Source organism: Bidens hawaiensis, unplaced genomic scaffold (genome assembly GCF_021521415.1).
Source record: "Bidens hawaiensis isolate Kalapana, Puna unplaced genomic scaffold, B.hawaiensis_p1.1 tig00010731_1, whole genome shotgun sequence".
Lineage (NCBI taxonomy): Eukaryota > Viridiplantae > Streptophyta > Magnoliopsida > Asterales > Asteraceae > Bidens > Bidens hawaiensis.
Window position 1 is genome coordinate 287,820 of NW_027491821.1, and position 20,302 is coordinate 308,121.

At 34.3% G+C, this 20,302-nt stretch overlaps 1 protein-coding gene across 1 annotated transcript; it reads right to left on the reverse strand.

Moving 5' to 3' along the window:
* Positions 1 to 1,930: 1,930 nt before the first annotated feature.
* LOC143536006 (uncharacterized) lies at positions 1,931 to 5,623 on the reverse strand. Its single transcript, XM_077030097.1, has 13 exons — positions 5,473 to 5,623; positions 5,293 to 5,380; positions 4,251 to 4,431; positions 4,087 to 4,177; positions 3,962 to 3,997; positions 3,772 to 3,870; positions 3,569 to 3,699; positions 3,010 to 3,058; positions 2,843 to 2,932; positions 2,713 to 2,766; positions 2,554 to 2,619; positions 2,347 to 2,444; positions 1,931 to 2,259 (listed from the first exon to the last, which is right to left on the reverse strand). Exons 1-13 carry the CDS (start codon positions 5,548 to 5,550, stop codon positions 2,190 to 2,192), a joined length of 1,131 nt encoding a protein of 376 aa, XP_076886212.1. The 5' UTR covers positions 5,551 to 5,623; the 3' UTR covers positions 1,931 to 2,189.
* Between the last annotated feature and the right edge of the window lie 14,679 nt (positions 5,624 to 20,302).

Consider the following 20,302-nt stretch of genomic DNA (forward strand, 5'->3'; position numbering starts at 1 on the left):
TCACAAATAATAAGATGCTATAATCTGTTTAAGGGCCGTTCGGGTTTGGTGAGACCCATGACCCGTAAAAATTATTGTTTGATGATTAAGAAGTTATTTCACAAATAAGGGATGTTATTACCCGTTTAAGGGCTATCCGGGTTTGGTGAGACTCATCACCCGCAAAAATTATTGTTTGATTATGACGGGGTTTCACAACTAAATGAGATGTTATAACTCATTTAAGAACTATATATCCAGGTTTGATGAAACTCATATCCGTGAATTCGAGTCAAACGCATGAAAAACCTTATATTATAAATCATACCATCTAGTGGCTTGAGATATGTGAGAAACAATTAGAGAATAACACATATGATTTTCTGATAGACATTTATATGGATATGAATTAAATACCTTTGCATTTATTGAATATTTAATTGGAAACAAGATGCAACATCAAACTTGAAATGCATTAGGCAATGTATATGATGTTACTTTCTATGAATTATATATTTTAGTAGATCCTTTACCGAAAAAGCATGAACCTGCAAAGTTTGTACCATATACATATTTGAGACGACACAATTATCTCTATCTCACACATGGTTATAATGTGATCTTTCGACTCCCGACTCCAAAAACCTACACAGTTGACAGTCAGTTGGAATGTTTCCTACTCTTTTTTTCTTAAGGCGTCCGCAAATGGAATCTTGTTTAGAGATGGTCTCCAAACAAAGAAACTAACTTATATCGAAGCCCACTTGTTCTATTGAAATATCAATGATAATATTAAAATCATCTTATGAATATATTTATGTAGTAAGTGTAAAGATTATACCAAATTCAATGTGTTGACTTGCTATTTCGACTATGTAGCATAATATATCATTTGTTACGTACCAAATGATAATGATTATAACAAAAGTCATCTTAAATCTTTAATAACTAACATGTATATTTTAGATGAAACTTACGAATCTTATTGAATATGAAACATTTTTTTTATTTGCATTGTAGTGACCATCAAGTTTCGTCTATTTTGCCAAATGGATATATCAAATAAGTCAAAGGCAGGCCATCGGTCGTACATCATATGCATAATGCATTAATCTATTAACTTGAAAACAATTTAAAATGCACTTTGATTTAAAAAAAAAATGTAATATGTTTTAATTTAATGATTTCAACATCTTATTTAGGTTTGTGTCGTTCTAGCCCTGTAGACTTTTTAACGGTTGTTACGTGATGTTTGTAACTTGATTCCTGATTCATAGAGATGAAATATGACTTAACATCATAATGAAGACTAGTTCATAAGATAATCCTTTTTTTTTTGCAGATTTATGACTTTTTTTACGTGATGTTTGTGAATTTGTGTTCGTGTAATGTCGTATGTAATACCAATACAAATGATGCAGATTTATCTCCTAATTCGAATTAAGATTTTAATATCTTTTATTATTTATGTTTATCTCGTTTCCTAGTTTATCTTTTTCATTGTTTAGTATAAATAGGGATCTATGATTGTCTATTTTCTTAGTTTTTTATTTAAGTTTTATTGATAAGAACATTGTTCTTGAACTTCAATTCAATTATCGTCTTTTAATTAATCATGAGTCTCTCGAGCCATTAATTGCTTCTAAAACTGCATCAACAAATGTTATTTAACAACATTTTTATATGTTAAGGTTGATCATCACAACTTGATGACCCAAAAAAGTTGGTTGAATATCATATTAATCGAAATTACATGTTAACATGCGCGATCTGCTAACTTTATGGGTCTCAATGAGAAAAGGTGTTTAAACACTTCTAGAAAAACAGCCAGTCACTTGGGACAACTCCCCTAACGGGTCCAAAGCAAAACGAAACGAGTTAATATTAAAGACGCTGCACTCCGTCACAATCAGCTCAACAAATCAAGAACAGTTAATATCATGACAAGAACTTCAAAACAATGACCACAAGTAGTACAAATGATTTGAGTAAACATCAACCCAAAGCCACCAAAATGTACCATATGCAGCTGAATCCATCAGTAAACTAACAGGCACCATAATGTTCAAACAATTACCAAATTTTGTTAATATCCAAAACTAATATCAACGCAACATCACAAATACAACCGTCTTGCAAATTCAAAAAACAAACCCGACAATACAGAAAGTAAGTCATGCAGATAATACAAACAGCTGAAGTAACTAACACTAGCGTTGCTGAACGAGCACTTCATTGCAATGCTTCTTGAAATTTAAGCATTCTTCCACAAGATAATCACTGTAACGATAAAAAAAACTTCATGAGAATCAAACGTATGAAATATATGGATTTAGAAAACTAGATTTTAAAATTCAAGTAACTTACAATATTCTCTCAGCCATTTGTGCTGTGTCCCATCTAGGACTCCAGGGGTAATCTTGTAAAATAGCCGACTTGATTGGTGCATTACCAGAGTAAAAATGCTTCAAAGATGAACACAGAACCCAAATTAACAATAAATAACACGAAATAGTGCACTTAAAACCATAGCATATGTTATTTATACACGGATAAATAAAAATGAATATTAACCTGAGAGCTTTGAAGCACCAGAGCGGGTTGTTGCCTTGGAAACTGCAGTGGAAGTGTAAAGTGAACCTATATACCATATACACGAATTGTTTTATTTTGCATTGAATTTAAATATATTAGAATTCAAAAGTATATTAAATTAATATTGACGGTTAATACCAGAAATGTAAACACTCCAGAGCATGCTAGAAACGTGGCCTTCCGGCAAAATACCTAGCAAACCAATTATAATATAAGATTTTGTTTTTTTAAAAAATGTATTTAAAATATAAAGTAAAAGTTTAAATACCGGATCAGCTTCTATTGGCCTTCCAAAAGGAATAGCCAATGCTGTAATAAACTTTCTTCTAACTTCAATTGATGAAACCGCGTCTTTAATCTATAAAAAAGAAAACAAATAAAAATTGCTGGAAAAATATAAATATTAACCTGTAAATGTAGAAGATTATTGTTAACCTGTGATTCAAGCATCTCCTCTAAAGTGGGAAGATATTCAGCCATGCACCTTTAATATATATAATTAAAATTCTAAGATTAATATTATAAAAAATAACACTTTTCGTCCTTCTGATATATAGCAAATTTCACTTTTCGTCCTTAAACTAAGGAAGTAACAGAAATCATCCTTCATGTTCATATGTTGTAATAATTTACGTCTTAATCACAAATAGATGATAAAATTTTCAGTTAAATTTAGTCATTTGCCTTGCATGTGAGGGCATTTTGGTCTATTTACTCTCATAGGGACCATTCTTGTAACTCGCCGTATTTTTATCCATGTTTTAGTACACTCCAAGAATGATCCATATGAGAGTAAAACAACCAAAACATCCTTGCACAAGGCACATGACTGGACTTAACAGAAAATATTAGCACCTGTTAGTGTAAAGCATGTAAATTATTGCAGCATATGAGCACAAAGGATGATTTATGTTATTTCCTTAAGTTTAAAACGATAAGTAAACTGTTGCATGTCTCGATAAAAAATAATAAATAAATGATTTTTAACACTTACATTCCTTCTACCCAAGAAGGAAGCCTGAACTCATCAATGGAAAATAGTGCCTTCAACTCGGGTGATGATATTAATTTCAAACGTGGTGCTGAAGCCATTGCTAAATACTTTCTACTCACAGGATATATAACCTGTATTTATATAATACAAACTTAAGTACCCTGCAACTAGCATATATGAATGTATAACATAAACAAGATAACCTGTAAGTATATCTTCTGCTGATGTCGCCAAGTGGACCCCGCAACTATTTTGTTTAAATCCATCTCTAACAATGGAACTGCAAATTTCACCTCTTCTGGCTACACTACAGTTCAATGGAGATTATAAATAATTTGAAAACTAAAAGGCTATTTAATAATCAAATGCAAGTATATAACTCATAAATAGTACCTTGTCAACACCAGAGCTCATATACATTTCAATTCCCTGAACAATGGTTACATATTATTGAATAAAATATATAATAAGATAATGGCAAAAATCAAAAATATTTACACAGTAAATCAAAAGATTACCTCGCGAGAATACATGGTGTTGATTTCAAACTTCAGTCTTTCATCATCAACTTCGCCAACTCGTTTCTTCTGGTACGCCATATACAAACTCCTGCAATGAAAATCCTTGTGTATAACGAATAATATTCATAATGTTGATGAGCAAATTGTAAGGTGTAAAATACCTAAGTTCATGAATCAATGACAACAGCCTGGTTGGATCTTTACAGTTCCAATCAGATAAACTGTTTTTAGCCTTTACATCTCCTTCTCTACCAACAGGATATGGTCTAAAGTGCTCAACTTCAGGACCAAATATGATATCAGGAGCCAACAACGGAAATTGTGCATTGTAGATGACATCCCCTGTGATTACAACAAAATCCACATTAGGGCTGTCAACAACAGAACGTTCGGCAAATTGTTCGGTGGGAAGTTCCTTTATATACGCTTGTTTAATATATGAGCGAACATAAACATGGAATTCCGTTTGATTTACTAAATGAATGAACATGAACGGAGGCCATGTTCGTCGAATTGTGTTTGTGAATGTTCGATGTAGTGTTCTTTCACGTCCATTTAAGTTTGTTCATTAAATGTTTTTAATACCTTTTAATGACTTTTCTAATCTTTATTCATACAACTTATTATTATAAAACAAAAAAAAATATGAGTATTATGTGATTAATTTCTATGTATAATATAAAATTAACACATGAACATGAATGGTAAAAAAATACAACCACAAACTTGGTAGCCAGACTGAACCGTTGACACTGACCAATTGACCATTCTTGGTTAGCCAAATTAAATAACATGTTGCTTGTGTTCATTTGTGTTCGTGAACTGTTCACGAACAAGTTCATTTCATTAATGAACAACCACGAACAAGAAAATTCATTCAATTAGCTGTTCGTGAACCGTTCATTAGTCCGATAAAAGCTTAACAGACAAACATGATTACACAAACATTTCAATGATCGGTTCGGTTACAGCCCTAAGACCTGGTCTATGAATCTATTCTAACTATCAATGAGCCGTAAACAATGAATACTAGGCGCTGTGCTTATCGACCCGTGCAGTGCTGTAGCTTAACCGACATAAATAGATCAGCTACTGATGGTTTTTCCAATTTGAATACAGAGATTACATCCACAAGCAAATGAGTCTAATAATATCAATCAAGCAAGTCAACAAAAACGCCCAAATAAGGTCAAGTAAACTAACATTTAATGTAATCGAGACAAAACGGTATCGATAACGTGAACCGGTCAATCAAACCGGGGATTTTAGAACCGGACCACATCTGCTCAACCTTTAGAAGAAGAAACAAAATGTGATTATGACCTAGGGTTTATTATATTCATTACAAAAGCAAATGAAACCCTAATTGAAAGGATGTTATACCTTGATGGAGTAAGGAGAGTGACTGAGAAGGTAATTGAGCTGTGTGAGGATGATCGGAGGTATTGTATCCACCGCCATAGTCACCGGATGTTTGATCGCCGATGAGGTTTGGTGTTTTGTTCAGTGTCACCGGGACGGGATGAAACCTAATTAACTTGTTATAGTTTCTTTTTTATTTTGGACGTTAATTGAGTTTGGTATAGTTCGGTTTCGGTTAGTTAATCGAGCTACGTTTGAAACAAAAAAAAACTGAACTGAATGAATATGAAAATATGGAAAAAAGAATCGGTGACCTCAAACGGGTTTTTCGTATACATGTAACTGTGTATTCGTTTTGATGTAAGCATGGCATAATTCTTTTCGGTTTGGCTTGGTTAACTTTTGGTTATCGGGCACCCTTAACCATAACCGTAACTGATTAATCGGTTAATCAAATAACGTTAACCATAACCGTTGGTTAGTTGCATTATTGGGTAATTCGGTTAGGTGATGGTTTGATTATCAGTTAATTTTGATTAACGGTTAAGGTTTGTTAACCCCTAAGTAGAAATCACCTCATCAAGGCATTTCCCTTACATCCATAATACAAACAACGTAACCACTATGAATAGTAATAGGTTGAATTCGAGTCATGTTTCAATAACGCTAGTATCATATACTCGTTGTGCAAGACTCATGAGGTACGCGAGTATTGTGTGTATCTTTTAATGAATTTATGTGGATAAAACTTACTTTTTAAATTGCTCATTACTCGAAATACATCTTAAAACTATCTAAAATTGCCTTGAAATTATGAAATATCAAACACATAATCACACTTCTAACAAAATCATAATGTAAGAATTTCAAGTTTCTAATAATTCAATGTACTAGTTAATATATTTTAAAATTAGCTAGAAAGTAGAAACATGTGATAGATATAAGTACTTAGAACAAAAACAAGCAAACAACCGGTAGTTATGAAAACACTTATAACATAGTCAGGTAGAAACTTGTTCCGGAGTATGGTCATATTTTAAACAGGTTTGCTAGTTATTTATCGGGTTTTTAGTCAGGTTGGGTTTGGGTTTTAACAAGGTCGAGGCATAACCAGTTTTAGTGGGGCCGTGTTAGGTTTGAATCCAGGTACAATTTCTTTAAGAACCTGAAACCTGGTTGTATATGTGGTTCAGGTAGCACCGGGTCAGATCTGGAACCGAGTTTTCTGCCCACCAAGAGGGCAAATATAACATACGGTTAGCCCATAGAAAGAAGAAAAAGAAAGCCCATATGCTGAATTGGGCTGGCTCTATCAGCAAATACCTAGGTTTTTTACAATCTCCGTCAAGCCATCCGTCGTTCTTTATAAGCCGTTCTTCATCTTTGCCGCTAGTGTTCATAGCGACCAGCATTCCAGGTATTTAATAACTTGTTATTACCAAGCTTTTGTTTTAATATCTTATTATTATATACAGTAACATGTTGTTTGATATATATAAGTTTGGCGAGCATAATGATGTTGTTTAATATATATTCCGATCTAATTCATGAATGGATTATTATACCTCCTACTCATTCTGAATCTTCGCCCTTATCTATAATTATTATTGTTTTTACTATTTACTTCATTTTACACAATTATTTTTGGTATTTAGTGAATGGGTATGAAATTTGGCTCATTTGGCAAAGTTATCAACTTTAAATGCCTTTTGGGATGAAAGACCACCCTACATCAACTTTCTTCATTTTGTGATTAATATCACATTAGTTATTTTTAGAACTATGTGAATGTCATAAAATGATATATTTTTTTCAACATGGTAAACATCTTGGTTTTCTTCATCTTGTTTCAGTAAAACTATTTTTATTATTTTATTCCTTTGATTGTTGCTACGCCTATGTTTTTTTATTTTTTTTGACACTCTATTCACAAATGAGTCAAAATTTGACACTCTATTTAAACTCTGATTACCCTCTTTTTGAAAACAAATTGTATTTGACACCGTTTATGAAATTTGTCTTAGAAAACAATACTATGTTTGAAATAAATTCTCATATGATGCATCGTGTGCATCTTTCTAAATTGTGTTTTATGAACTTTGGTACCAGCAAACAGTGGCGAAGCTTGGACTAAGACACCAGGGGGCCGAACTAAAAAATGTATACAAAATTTCACAAACAAAGGGGGGCTGACTTAAATTTTTGACCGAAAAAGGCTAAATTTACACTACGTATAAAAAATTTTGGGCGAAAACGGCTAAATTTTACACTACGTATAAGAAGTTTTCAGCCGAAAACCACTAAATTTACTTTACGTATAAAAATTCCGGTCGAAAACGGCTAAATTTGCACTACGTATATAAAATTTCGGTCGAAAACGACTAAATTTACACTACATATAAAAATTTTAGACGAAAACTAGTAAATTTACACTACCACGTAAAAAATAGTGGGGGAACCCCTGTCCCTAAGAGTCCTTTGCCATTGCCAGCAAACTTACCCAATGATGGAAAATCTTAATGATATAATAGGTTTTTAGATGCTACCTTTTGTCATCTTTGCCAAAATGTTTTTTAAAATGTTAACACAAGCACACTGATTTATAGCAAAGTTACACTTTTGGTAAGTTGTTGCCATCAGAAGTATGTCCTTGTATGGTTCAATAAGCTATTAGATTTGGGTGCTTGTTTTGTTTCTATAAGATTGCTTATATTTTGTCATCTAGGATTACACCTTTATTTTGAAACGAAGCACATTCGAAGGCTTGACAAACTATATATGATTAAGGTTGTTGAGCTCAAAAGTTGTGCAAGATTTTATGTTGTCATGTTTTATTTTGTTCACCAGTTTTGTTTGCTGGTTGATTTCCAAATTTGACGAACATTTACCAATACCATCTTTTAATGTGTTAACAGGATTTGCAGTTTAAGAAGTTAGTTTTTCAGAAGCAAATGTAAAATTATTGTAGGATTTATGTTGTTGCAAAGACATGTTGTAACATTTACAGTTTATATGTGAAGAACCGAAGCATGAATACTTGGAAGCGTTGTTCTTGTATTTATATTAATAGACACAATGATTTGAAAAGCAAAAGGTTGAACTTTACTAGCAAAGGCTGGTCGGTTTAAGGCTTTCCAGTTTTTAACATAATAGAATTGTTGTTTTGGTCTCGGCTGTAAGATGTTTAATTTGGTTAGCTGATGAAACTACTAAATTCAATATTGGTTAATTGATTAAACTAAGTTCAAATATTTGTGATAGTATGCCTTTAATTAATTTAGTCTTTTTTTCTGTCTGGTATGAGTGAGTAATCGTGTCAATCTTCGAGCCATCAAGGTCTATAAATATGTTTCTTGTGTTGATTCAGTTTGAAAGTGAAAGTGAGCTGATTTTGGTTTGGTTTGGTTTGGTTTGGTTTGGTTTGGTTTGGTTTGGTTTGGTAGAAATAAAAAAAACACAAAATGCAAACTGTCGATGAGCTGAAAATAGTTAATATGGACATCACAGTCCAACAAAATTGTACTATGAGTATTCATGTTGTATATTTTAAGTATGTGGACCTCGATACTCTTGTTTGCCACTCTTGGTTATGTTACAATCCTATAATATAAATAATTCTATTTACAATTGTTAGTAACGGGTTTGGTGTGAGGAGTGTTCGGTATTCTAATCAGACTCAAATAACTCGAAATTCGATTCGACTTGTATTTGAATTTGACGGTTTGAATTCGATTTTTAATCAATCGAATTCGATTCCAGCTCGATTTTAGTAATCGAATTTTGAATTGAATATGAATTTATAATCATAAATTCGTATTCAATTTGAAATTCAAATTCAAATTATACATTTTATTATTATTGTTATATACATACATACATATGAAAAGATAATTACGTAAATCTATCTTTTGAGTTATAGAGATTGAAAATAAAAAGTTCGTATAATGTAATTGTACATTACCGTTTTAAATATTTAGGATGTAGTAACTTTAAATGATTTATTTATTTTACAAACTTTTACTTTTTTTAAAAACTCAAATTTATAGTGGTTTTGAAATTGAAATATATATTTTAACTAAATTCGATTCGAACTTCATTTTCGAATCGAATTTCGAATTAGCTATTCTGAATTCGAATCGAGTCGAATTTGTTGAATCTATTTTGAATTCGAATCTAGCTTCAAAATTCGAATAATTTAATTCGAATATTCGAAATTCGATTCGTTGAACACCCCTAGGTATGAGACATATCTCAGTAGTTTTAGTCTCATGCATGTTGATCAGGACATGCTTGGCCTGTGGGTATCGGGTACATATTCATGATTTTATGTTTACTTCTTGAATTTGAAATTCGATCTTAAAATCAACTACAAAGTGACTTGGAATATTAAATACTGAATTGCACGTCTAATTGACTTGTAAATAGTTTCCAAACAGATGTAAATAGTTTCTAATACATCAATGAACAGTTTGTAGAACAAAAAACAAAATAAACGAGACACATTCTGCTATTGATTTTTATTTCTCCTTGTATTGCAGGCTAGAGGTGCACAAAACCGGTAACCGGTTATTCATTAACTGGTTAATGTCTTGCAGCCAAAAACCGGGTAGACCGGTTAATCGGGTCGGGTACTACCCGGTTATTCAAATGAAAACCCCTAACCGGTCTAACCGGGTTCAGATATTAATCGAACCTGTTAACCGATAATCGATTTTTTGGAAAAAAATATATAAAAAAATATGGAATAATCAGAAAAAAACTTGAAGAATCAGAAAAAATAAAAAGCACTAAAAACTCTTGTTTTTGATTGAATTTTTTTTTTACATTTTCATAATCATTGCTTCAAAACAATACATAAATAACTTGAAAAGAAACGTTTAAAATCTTCGTGACGTTGAATTTATTTGTTTATTCTCTCCGTTTATTGTTTTATTCTTCCTTTCGGGCTTCGGCTTCATCGTTTAGTGATTTTATTCTTCATCGATATCGTCGTCTACATTAAACGGGACATTAGACGGGTCATCGCGATCCGGTTCGGGACTACTCGATCGCACCGAATAATCATACATTTGTTCTTCCTCGGTTACTGGTTGTGCGGCACCCATTGCTACTTCTTCTTCGTGTAGCTTTTCTTCAACAACGAGCTCTCCTTCAAGATTAGATGTATGTTGGATACGGATCGCCGCATCAAAGTGGTCTTTTAAGCAAATGCACATTTCCAATGATTCCGGTGTTAGCCTCGTCCTTCATATCGATAGAATCCTACCACTCAAAGAAAAAGCACTTTCCGAAGCTACCATAGAAGCTTGGACGGTTAGTAAATCACGGGCCATGGCGGCAAGCATGGGGATCGGGGTTCCATTTGCTTCCACCAACCCAAAATATCAAAGTTTTCAAAATCATTTGCCGTGAACATAAAATCGGGTGCACCATACCGGCTTAGCTCGCTATTTGGTGCACTACCACGAGCTTTTTTAATTTTATCGTTTCTTATATCATTAAACAAACTTATGTCTGGGTTACTTGATGACGAGCTTTCTCCAAAACCCACTGATTGTCGAGCGTTCGGTGCCGAACCATGTTTAAGAGCATAATATTCAAACATTTTTTCTAAATAAGTATTAAATTTTCTCACTTGTTTTGATGCATGATTCGGGTCATCTAAATGCAAATCCAAAGCCCAACAAATTTTTTCGATTAAAGTTTCAACCCCGGTAACGGTTAAAGTCGGGTTTAACGTGGCGGCACAAGTAAAAATCGTTTATTTTGACACAAACTAACCAAATTTGATGAAGAACCAGCGGACTCGTCGGATAATAAACACCCGACAAATAAGTGGTTGCATTTTTAAAAACCTTAAGCAACTCGCTTAACTTTGAAATCGTTTCCCAACCCCCTGAAGAAAATGCCCTAACCTTTCGTTTCTTAGCAAGATTGTCATAAAATAATTCCGATGTCGGTCTTTGTCTTAACCTGCTATCAAGCATTAACCAAGTCGAATTCCACCTAGTAGGTACGACGAAATACGAACCTAAAGTGATGGAATCCGTATCGATACACAATTGCAAATATCTTGTATATCTTTGCTTACTAGCTCTAAAAATTTCGGTTAACATTACTCTAAAATGATCGGTTAATTTTATTTGCTTAACTTTTAAACCGTCTTTCACAACCAAGTTAATGATATGTGCAACACATCGAGTATGAAAAAATACACCGTCACAAATCGGTTGGTATTTTAGTTTTAGTTTTTGAACCGCGGGGGTATTATTTGACGCGTTATCGAAAGATATGGAAAAAAGCTTGTCTTGTAATTTAAAAATTTGTATAACACTATCTAAAATATAAAACAAGTTTCGGCCAGTTTGGGGATAACTAAATAACTCAAACGCGATCATACGCTTCATCATTTGCCACGTGTCGATGCGCGGTAACGCAAAGATACGAAAACGGTATACCGTGTGGAGCCGAACAAACGTCGGTAGTTAAGTCAACACCGGTTTTTAAGTTTTCGAAACCCAAAACTAATTCTTGTTTAGCCTTTTTCCACATTTTTAAACAATCTCGTCTTAAGGTAGTGCGACTTACATGTTGATACTGAGGTTGGAGCGTTTCTTGAATCAACTTTGTCAAGCGCGGGTTGTCAAAGTGATCAAACGGTAAGCCCTCTTGAATGACAAGTTTTGCCATCCTTTCGCGAACGGTTTCGAGGTTAAAAACCTAAATGTCGGCTCCATCGGTTGAAAGATGCGCTTGATCCGTGGCCGGATTATTTTTCATGGTTTGACAATGTTTTTCTAGGTGAAGCCTTAAAGTGGAGTTCGACTCTTGTGCGTAAAGTTTTCCACATTTTTTGCACCGAGCCTTATACGTCCCGTTCGACATTTCGCACTTGTCGAAATTACACAAAAGGGTTTTGTCTCGGTTTGTTGAGACAATTCTCTTGGTGGTTAAACCAAGTTGTTCAAGTGTAGCCATTTTTTTTGCGTTTTGGAAGTGGTTTTTGAGTTCGGTTTGGCGGTTTTGACGGTTTTTTTTTGCGTTTTTGAGAGCTCGGGAAGTGGTGCAATCAACCCAACACACCCAATACCTATTTATACCAATAAGGAGGTTGAAAATAAGTCCAAACAGTAAAAAAAACAAGTCCAGCGGTCATATAACGACCATATAACGACTCTTTTTTTTGGTTTGCGTATTAACCGGTTAACCGGTTATTAACCGGTTTTGAAAAACCGGTTAATAACCGGGTTCTGTGTGGAAAAGAAAAACCGGTTTCTAACCGACGGTTAGAAACTGTTACTAACCGGTTTGCGTTGGACCGGTTACTAATTGGTTAGTGGACCAGGTTCTAACCAGTTAGAAACCGGTTAACCGGTTACGATGTGCACCTCTATTGCAGGCTAATGTTCCTGTTTTTCTCGGATTCAAATCCCATCAACCTGTCCCCTTTAGCTTCGCATTTTTCTTTCTTTTTATTCACACCCTGAAAAAAATTTGTCGGCTTTCACCACCATTTTCCTATCATGTTACCACCTCATCACGTTCCATTCTCTGTCTCCACTTCCTCTCTCACATCTTTTTCCTTCCCATTTTCTGTTTCCCAAACCACTCCACATTTTTATAATAACGTTAACATTTAAAGTCTTGAACAAGACCCGTATCACACAATAATTTAAAATTTTTTAAAGTCTTATTGTCATGGAAAACAGGTTATGGGTTATAATAAGAAAACATATGATGAGCATGATATAATAGGAAATAGCTGACATGACATCTACTTGGCATCGTACGTGGATATCATATAAATATTTTGTATAAAATTGTATTAGCACAAACACACACATAATAATAATAATAATAATAATAATAATAATAATAAACTCCGTATTTTTATAATAACGTTAGCATTTCTCTAAGTAGACATCAGTAAGTTAAAAACAATAATAATTACACACGAACCAAATGGAAAAAGAGGTCATAGATAGCATATCGTCAGCCCATAGAAAAAAATTAAAACAAAGCCCATATGTTGAATTTTTTGGGCCTCTTGTAATAAAATCTAGGGTTTTAACCTATACTTTTGTTCTTTATAAGCCGACAGCCACTATTCATCTTCATCTTCATCTTCATCTTCATCTTCATCTTCATCCTCATATTCACTAGGGTTCATAACAGCCAACATGCCAGGTTTTGTTACCATGTTATCACTATGATGTAGCTTCTAATATTTAATTAGTGAACATGTTGAATGAGAGTTAAAAGTCATGATGATGATTATTATTTATATTCTAATCTAATTCATGAATGGAGAATTAAACATCTTACTCTTGGTTTTTATTCAAGTCAATTTACACAACCAACTTTTATGATTTTTTGCTTTGCAACAATGTTATTTGAAGATCAATTTTTGAAATGCGTGTTATTTTTAATGCCCTCTCAAAACTTCTTGCTCCCCCGTTTTATACAATATTGTCATTAAAAAAGCATCGATTAACCTTCACATCACAAATTCTTTTCCTTCTTCGTACAAAAATATATTTTTAAATTAGGGTATGTTATATAAGATTGGAAAAACATACGATGTTTGGTGGTGTTTGGGATTTCTTATTTTACCTTATAACTTTTTGAAAAAGTTAATAAGTCACAACATTTTGATTTATTATTAACTTATCCCCTCACATAATAAGCAATCTCAAACAACTTATAAATTTTCAAAAAATTAATAAGTTTTAAGTTGGATAAGCAATCCCCAACACCCCATCGTGATGAATTTTATTACAAGTCTAGCTCGATCTGTCTACGTCAACACGCTGTCTTGTTTACAGCTCCATTTTTGGCTTGGTGGGAGTTGCCGGACTTAGCTTTGCCTCTATCCTAGTCGTCTCAAGACGAAAACTCCAATTCACCATCGAGTCGAATCAATCGATTGTAGATTGGGTAACATGATGTTGGGTATAGCATATTTTGGTTATGGAGGATCCCTAGTGTGTCAACTTTGTTACACAACCGATCTATACCAACAAGGACGACCTACCACGACTCCTCCTTAACTGAAATCTACTATAACTAACACCATGACATTTGAGTTGTCGTCACTGGAACCGGCTCGTTAGTGAATCTAGGAAAGATGTACTAGGGCCTGTCGATTTCGACCTAGGCTAAACAGACATGGTAGGGTGTGCCACATGCAGGGTTAATATTGATTATTCTTTGTCAAAAGAGCTTAGGTGTCAAGCTCACTAAAGTTTTTAATTATTGCTTTGTTGGCTTGAATTGAACGAGAAGCTCATCCCTCATTTGATTTTTGCTTTGTTTATATTTTCAGCCTATACAAACCTTTCGTGTGGGAATACAAACTGGTGGCGCTACTACCAATTTTTTCACAACCGGACAAGTTATCAAACCGAACGCCTTACCGGGTCATAGGTCGGACCAGACGCAATAACTGGATGACATAATAAACAAAATCAACAATCGATTAACGTACATTAGGTACACGAATACGTTCATGCTTAAAAAAACAAATACGTTCAAGCTTAAAACCTGATACTTTCAAGGTTAAAACCAATTATGCTTAACTTAAAAATTGATTCGATTGAAGATCCAAATGTGTTTGTTTGGATGAATTAATGATTAATTGGACATAGATTTATGGATCAATTTCAAAAGTTTAACATGCCGTTTACCATTATGATGATTGAGGCACGAATTGAACATCACAGAAACATAAATTGATATGAAAACAGATCGATTATTTGGAGGATTAGTTCAAAGCTCGAACGGCGTTGATGAATTTCAACCTTTCGTGAGGAGACGAAGAGGATGATGAAATTTAGGGCTCGAGTGTTTTTTTGTCATCAAATGGTGTTGGTAATCGTATACGTATTGTATGATAAGGAATTATTATATAATTTTCTTTTGCCAGCGAATAACTCCAAGTCATACCCGTGTAAATGAAGTTGTTTTTCATCATCGGAACATAACCACGTGACAATTGCCATTGGATAAAATCAAGTTGATTTTGTCGGAGGTGGATCAAATACCAAGGAGACACTGGCGATGTAAAAACATTATGTCTTGTTCGTGACTATTTCAGGATCACACGGAAGTAACACTTTCTCTCTCCCACTAACACAAAGACGTTAACATTACTGGTGATCAGGCTATTCCCTTGGATATGTTACTTTAAAACAAGTAAATGGTTACATTATTATTATTATTATTATTATTATTATTATTATTATTATTATGTGACATTCATGACAAAACGAGGTATACTATATTCATTACGTAACAAGTAAACGATAAATCGGTTAATTCGTAGTACTTAAACGAGTAACCGACCGATACTAATTATGACCCGTATACATACTGAGGGGTCATATACGAGTTATATATATGTTATAGAGGCTAACATATTGATATTTAGGCCTCAGTACGTTTAAAACTCTTTAAACGAAAAAGGTTTCGTTTATCGATACGCTATAAGCTTAAACGCAATCGTTAATATCAAAACAAGCATTGTAGCATCCGTTAAGCCGAAAAAGATTTATAAAACACTTATATGACATGTTCTAAGCAATCCGTGAAAATATTTTAGAATTTTACAACGAGTCAGTACGTTTTTCTTATTTTACAAAAATAAGCTGAAAAACACTCGTTTTTGCGCTATTTCTCATACCCGAATTAATTTTCTTGCGAAAAACCGAACCCGAACTAAACTTGAAGTGGGATTTTCATGTTTGGGCTTGTATGAATAGTTAAATGGGCCAAAACAGCCCATTAAGGGCCTACCAATAATTCCGATCGGAACTATTGTTCCCACCAAACATCACACCTTTTTATAAACTTACATCCTAAGCTTTTTCATTCATTCTAATTTACAACATATTTTGAAGTCCAAGCAGCTCTACCCCTGTTCTCTCAACTCTCTTTCAAAAACCCTAAGGTAAGATCAAAGTTTATAAAGATTTAACCAAGTTTGATGCATATAATTAACATATAAACATGTTTTAGTTAGTTTTAAACATGTTTAACCATCCAAAAACCCTAAAAATCAAGTAAAATTATGTTTTGATGTTAAACATGTTTACAAACCAGGAACATATACTTTTTTGGTCAAAAACGCGGATTAGAACATGAATACAACGTTTTTACGGTTAGAAAGTTCGGTTTGAACCCAAAACCGAAACCCTAATTATCAAGGCTGTTACATGGATGATTTATGCTTGGTTTGATGTTATATGATATGTAGATATACTGAGTTTGCAACCCGAGACCCGGAAAGTCGTTTAAGCTAGCAAAATTCATCGAAAACCGACAAGGTAAACCCGTAATACTCGTTTAGGGGCTGTTTAGTATTAGGTTGTGACGTGCTTGTTGTTAGCTTGTTAAAACTTGCAAGGACATTAGGGATCATATAAATGAGTCTCTGTTCAAATTTGGTAATTTTTCGATAAACGGAGAATATTTGGTGAATTTATTTCCGTTTATGAGCGTTTATTTGGGAAAAATAGCTAAACATATTGAAAAATTATGAAACTTGGTTTTGGAGTTTAATATGTGATGGTAAGATCACTGGTAAAGTTTGGGAATCATTGGAAATGTCTAAGTATGGTTTGTGCAATCATGGCTTAACCGAATTTTAACAGCCGAAAAACGCACAAAAAGGCATTTTGTCAAAAGAGTTAGGTTCTGGAAATTTTTCAGGGGCTATGTAATAACATTGGGGTCATTGGTAAAAATTATCAGATTTTTCGGAGGTCGTTTGATATAAACGGGCCATTTATTACACGATTATAACCTATTAAATGAATTTTTATAAGTAAATAAATAATCATAAAATTTCTGAAAATATTTTTATAAAATTCTCCATGTTTTAATGTATTTTTACAAAAATTTACATAATTTATATATAAGCACATATTTAGTTATGATTAATCAAAGATTTAAATTATAATTGTTTTAACGAAACCGGCAGTTTTGTGTTTAACGGACTGACTGGTATGTCAAAATGTCAAAAGTGGCCAAATATCATATTTTTGAATGATATTAATAAAAACGAACTTTTTACGAGAATTCCGGACAAATCGGGTGGATTGTGCGCGTTTTGTATAATCAAACCCGTGTGAAAACGGAAACGAGCCCTGCAATCAAACCAGACACCGAAACCTTAAAATTCTTTCATAAATCAAATTATTTTATCAATCAATATATTTACTTAAGTTTTATGTGATCTTACCTAATCCCGAAACGTATAAACGATCAACTGAGCTAGGCTCGGAAAACGGTGAAACTGAGCCAAATCCAGTTTTAAACATTTCATAGTATACAACGTCACAATCTAAGACTATGGTCATGTTCTGGGCCTAACAGCTATACCCAGATTATCTATACAGCCCGACTTAGCTTGAACACTGTACTAGTATTAACGATACGATACCGTTTATAGGAATCAGGCTATAAACGAGACATCTGACTATTTGATACGTGATTTCTGTGCGAACTACGATAAGGTGAGTTTCACGACCCCACTTTCTAAACTGTTTTACGAACTTTTGGGGTGAAAAGCATGTTTACATAAACTGATATACTTGAAAACGTGTGATGATGTGGATTATCTAAGTACTAACACTTGACAAGTCCCCACAAACACAAGTGATTAACTTCGTGCCGGTGACGTGTGGATAGTACTATCGGTTTGACAAACCCAACTGACAGAGCCGGAGGGGTATGCCGGAACATATGTAAACCCAGTTGCACATTGTCATTATAATTTTACATACTGCTATGTGGTGTTAGACATAGTACATACTTGGGGCAAAGTGGCTGTTAAATGCCAACGGGAGTGCATGGGCAGTGGAGGCCATGTGTTTTAGCTCGTTTCGGTTTCACTTGTGGCTTAGTATAATGCATCATACACAGACATATATACATACACACTGTAAACTTTACGAACTCGTGAACTGATTTCATTGATACTCGTGAAACTTGAAACTCACCAACTAGACGTAGTTGACCCGTTTTAACATGCTTTTCAGGTAAAGCAAAAGTGGAATGATTTGCTTACATGCTTGGTGTTAGGAAGAAAGTTGAATAGCTGTGAATAGACGCTGATATAATACTGTATAAGAAGCTCGTAAACCGGTTATGTGTTTTTCTCATCTAGTTTGTAAACTTAGTACCAACCCATGTATTATGATGTAAATTAGTTTATGAATTTCTTTATAAACAATGTTGTTGATACCAGTGTTATCTGTTACATTCCCGTATTACGCTTCCGCAACTACCTACTCGGGGTGTGACAGAAGTTGGTATCAGAGCCATTGGTTATAAAGAATTAGGATGTCCCTTAGGATACCCTAAGATAACCGTAGGCTCGATTAACTCTGGGAATAAAATAATATTAAATTATATACACGAATGATTCTCGTGATGAACGCGAATGAACAAGTGGGTTATTATGGTCCGGAACGTAATAACAGACTTGTTTGTACGAGGAAATTCGAGAAGAAGTCGATAAACAATCGAATAGGTAAAAACAGCAACATATGTGTATAAAATATAATAATAAATAAATATTTGTGTATATAAACGATTATTTGTGCTTATGTGTATAAATACCTGCCCGTATCTTACTATGATTAATATAGAAGGATATTATTCTTATTACTAACCATTGTGCAGGAATATGTCAAGATCTACTGATCGTTTACCTACTACCCTACCAACAAGGCCTGAGGAGGAGGAGGATCCGGAAGAAGAAACTGAGGAGGAACCAGAGGAAATAGAAGAAGGTGCAGATGCGGTAATTCCCCGCGAGGTACCCCCAGATCAACCCGACTTATCGGGTTACCGTTGTGACACTTATCCCCCTAGGGAATCCCCTAGGAATGTTACAGGACAGGGAGCTACTAGTGCTTATCGTTCACCTGTTAGAGCACCCAGATCCCCTATTCCACCTGTACAGCATACACCAGTACCCCCACCCACTATTAGAAACCGTCAAACCGCTCGCATTTCAGTGCGTCCACCTGAGCACACTTCTCTCCCACCTCGATCTACGTACCATAGGGGAGAAACATCACGTGTCCAGGTCACTGAGATACCTATTCCTACTTGGGGTTTACCCGCCCCGGTACCCGAGCCACCTCGTTATTCTGATTCAGCATGGTTTGGTTTAGCGACTGATCAGCTTTTAGACCACTCACATTCTATAAATAACTTAAACCTGCATAGATATGATATGCAAGATCACATGCGATACATGCAGCAAGAAATCAGAATTGTGCAAAGATCCAGTGCTCACAGCCACGGGCGTCAGGATCGAGCGATGATACTACTGGGGGTGTGTTTAGCGGTTAATGCGGCCTTAGTGGCTGCTGTTGTTTGGTTGTGGTTCCATGTTGCAAAGAATGGATAGGGCATCGTAATCTGGTCTTATGTATATAGTCTTTTGATATCCCAAGCAGCATTTTGTTACAGCGTGTTGGGCTGACTTGGGAGTTGTTTGTGGTTTAGTACTATTACAAGCACTGGCCCTTATCGGGTTAAGTCTACATGTCATTTAGTGACAAATTTTGATACGCATATACAAGCGCTGGCCTATACCAGGTTAAGCCTATGCGCTAATTTTGGATGCATATGTACAGTAATGATTATAATTAATACAAACGTGTTTTCTTTGGCATAGTTATGTGTTGTGAAGGTGTAATATCGTAAAGTTGTGTTGATCATAGTGAAACGATATTGATTATTATATAATTGATTATTCTATAGAATGGCCCCGAGGAAAACAAACCCTTTGTCTGAGGCGGAAGTGGCCGCAATGATTGCTCGTCAACTACAAGCA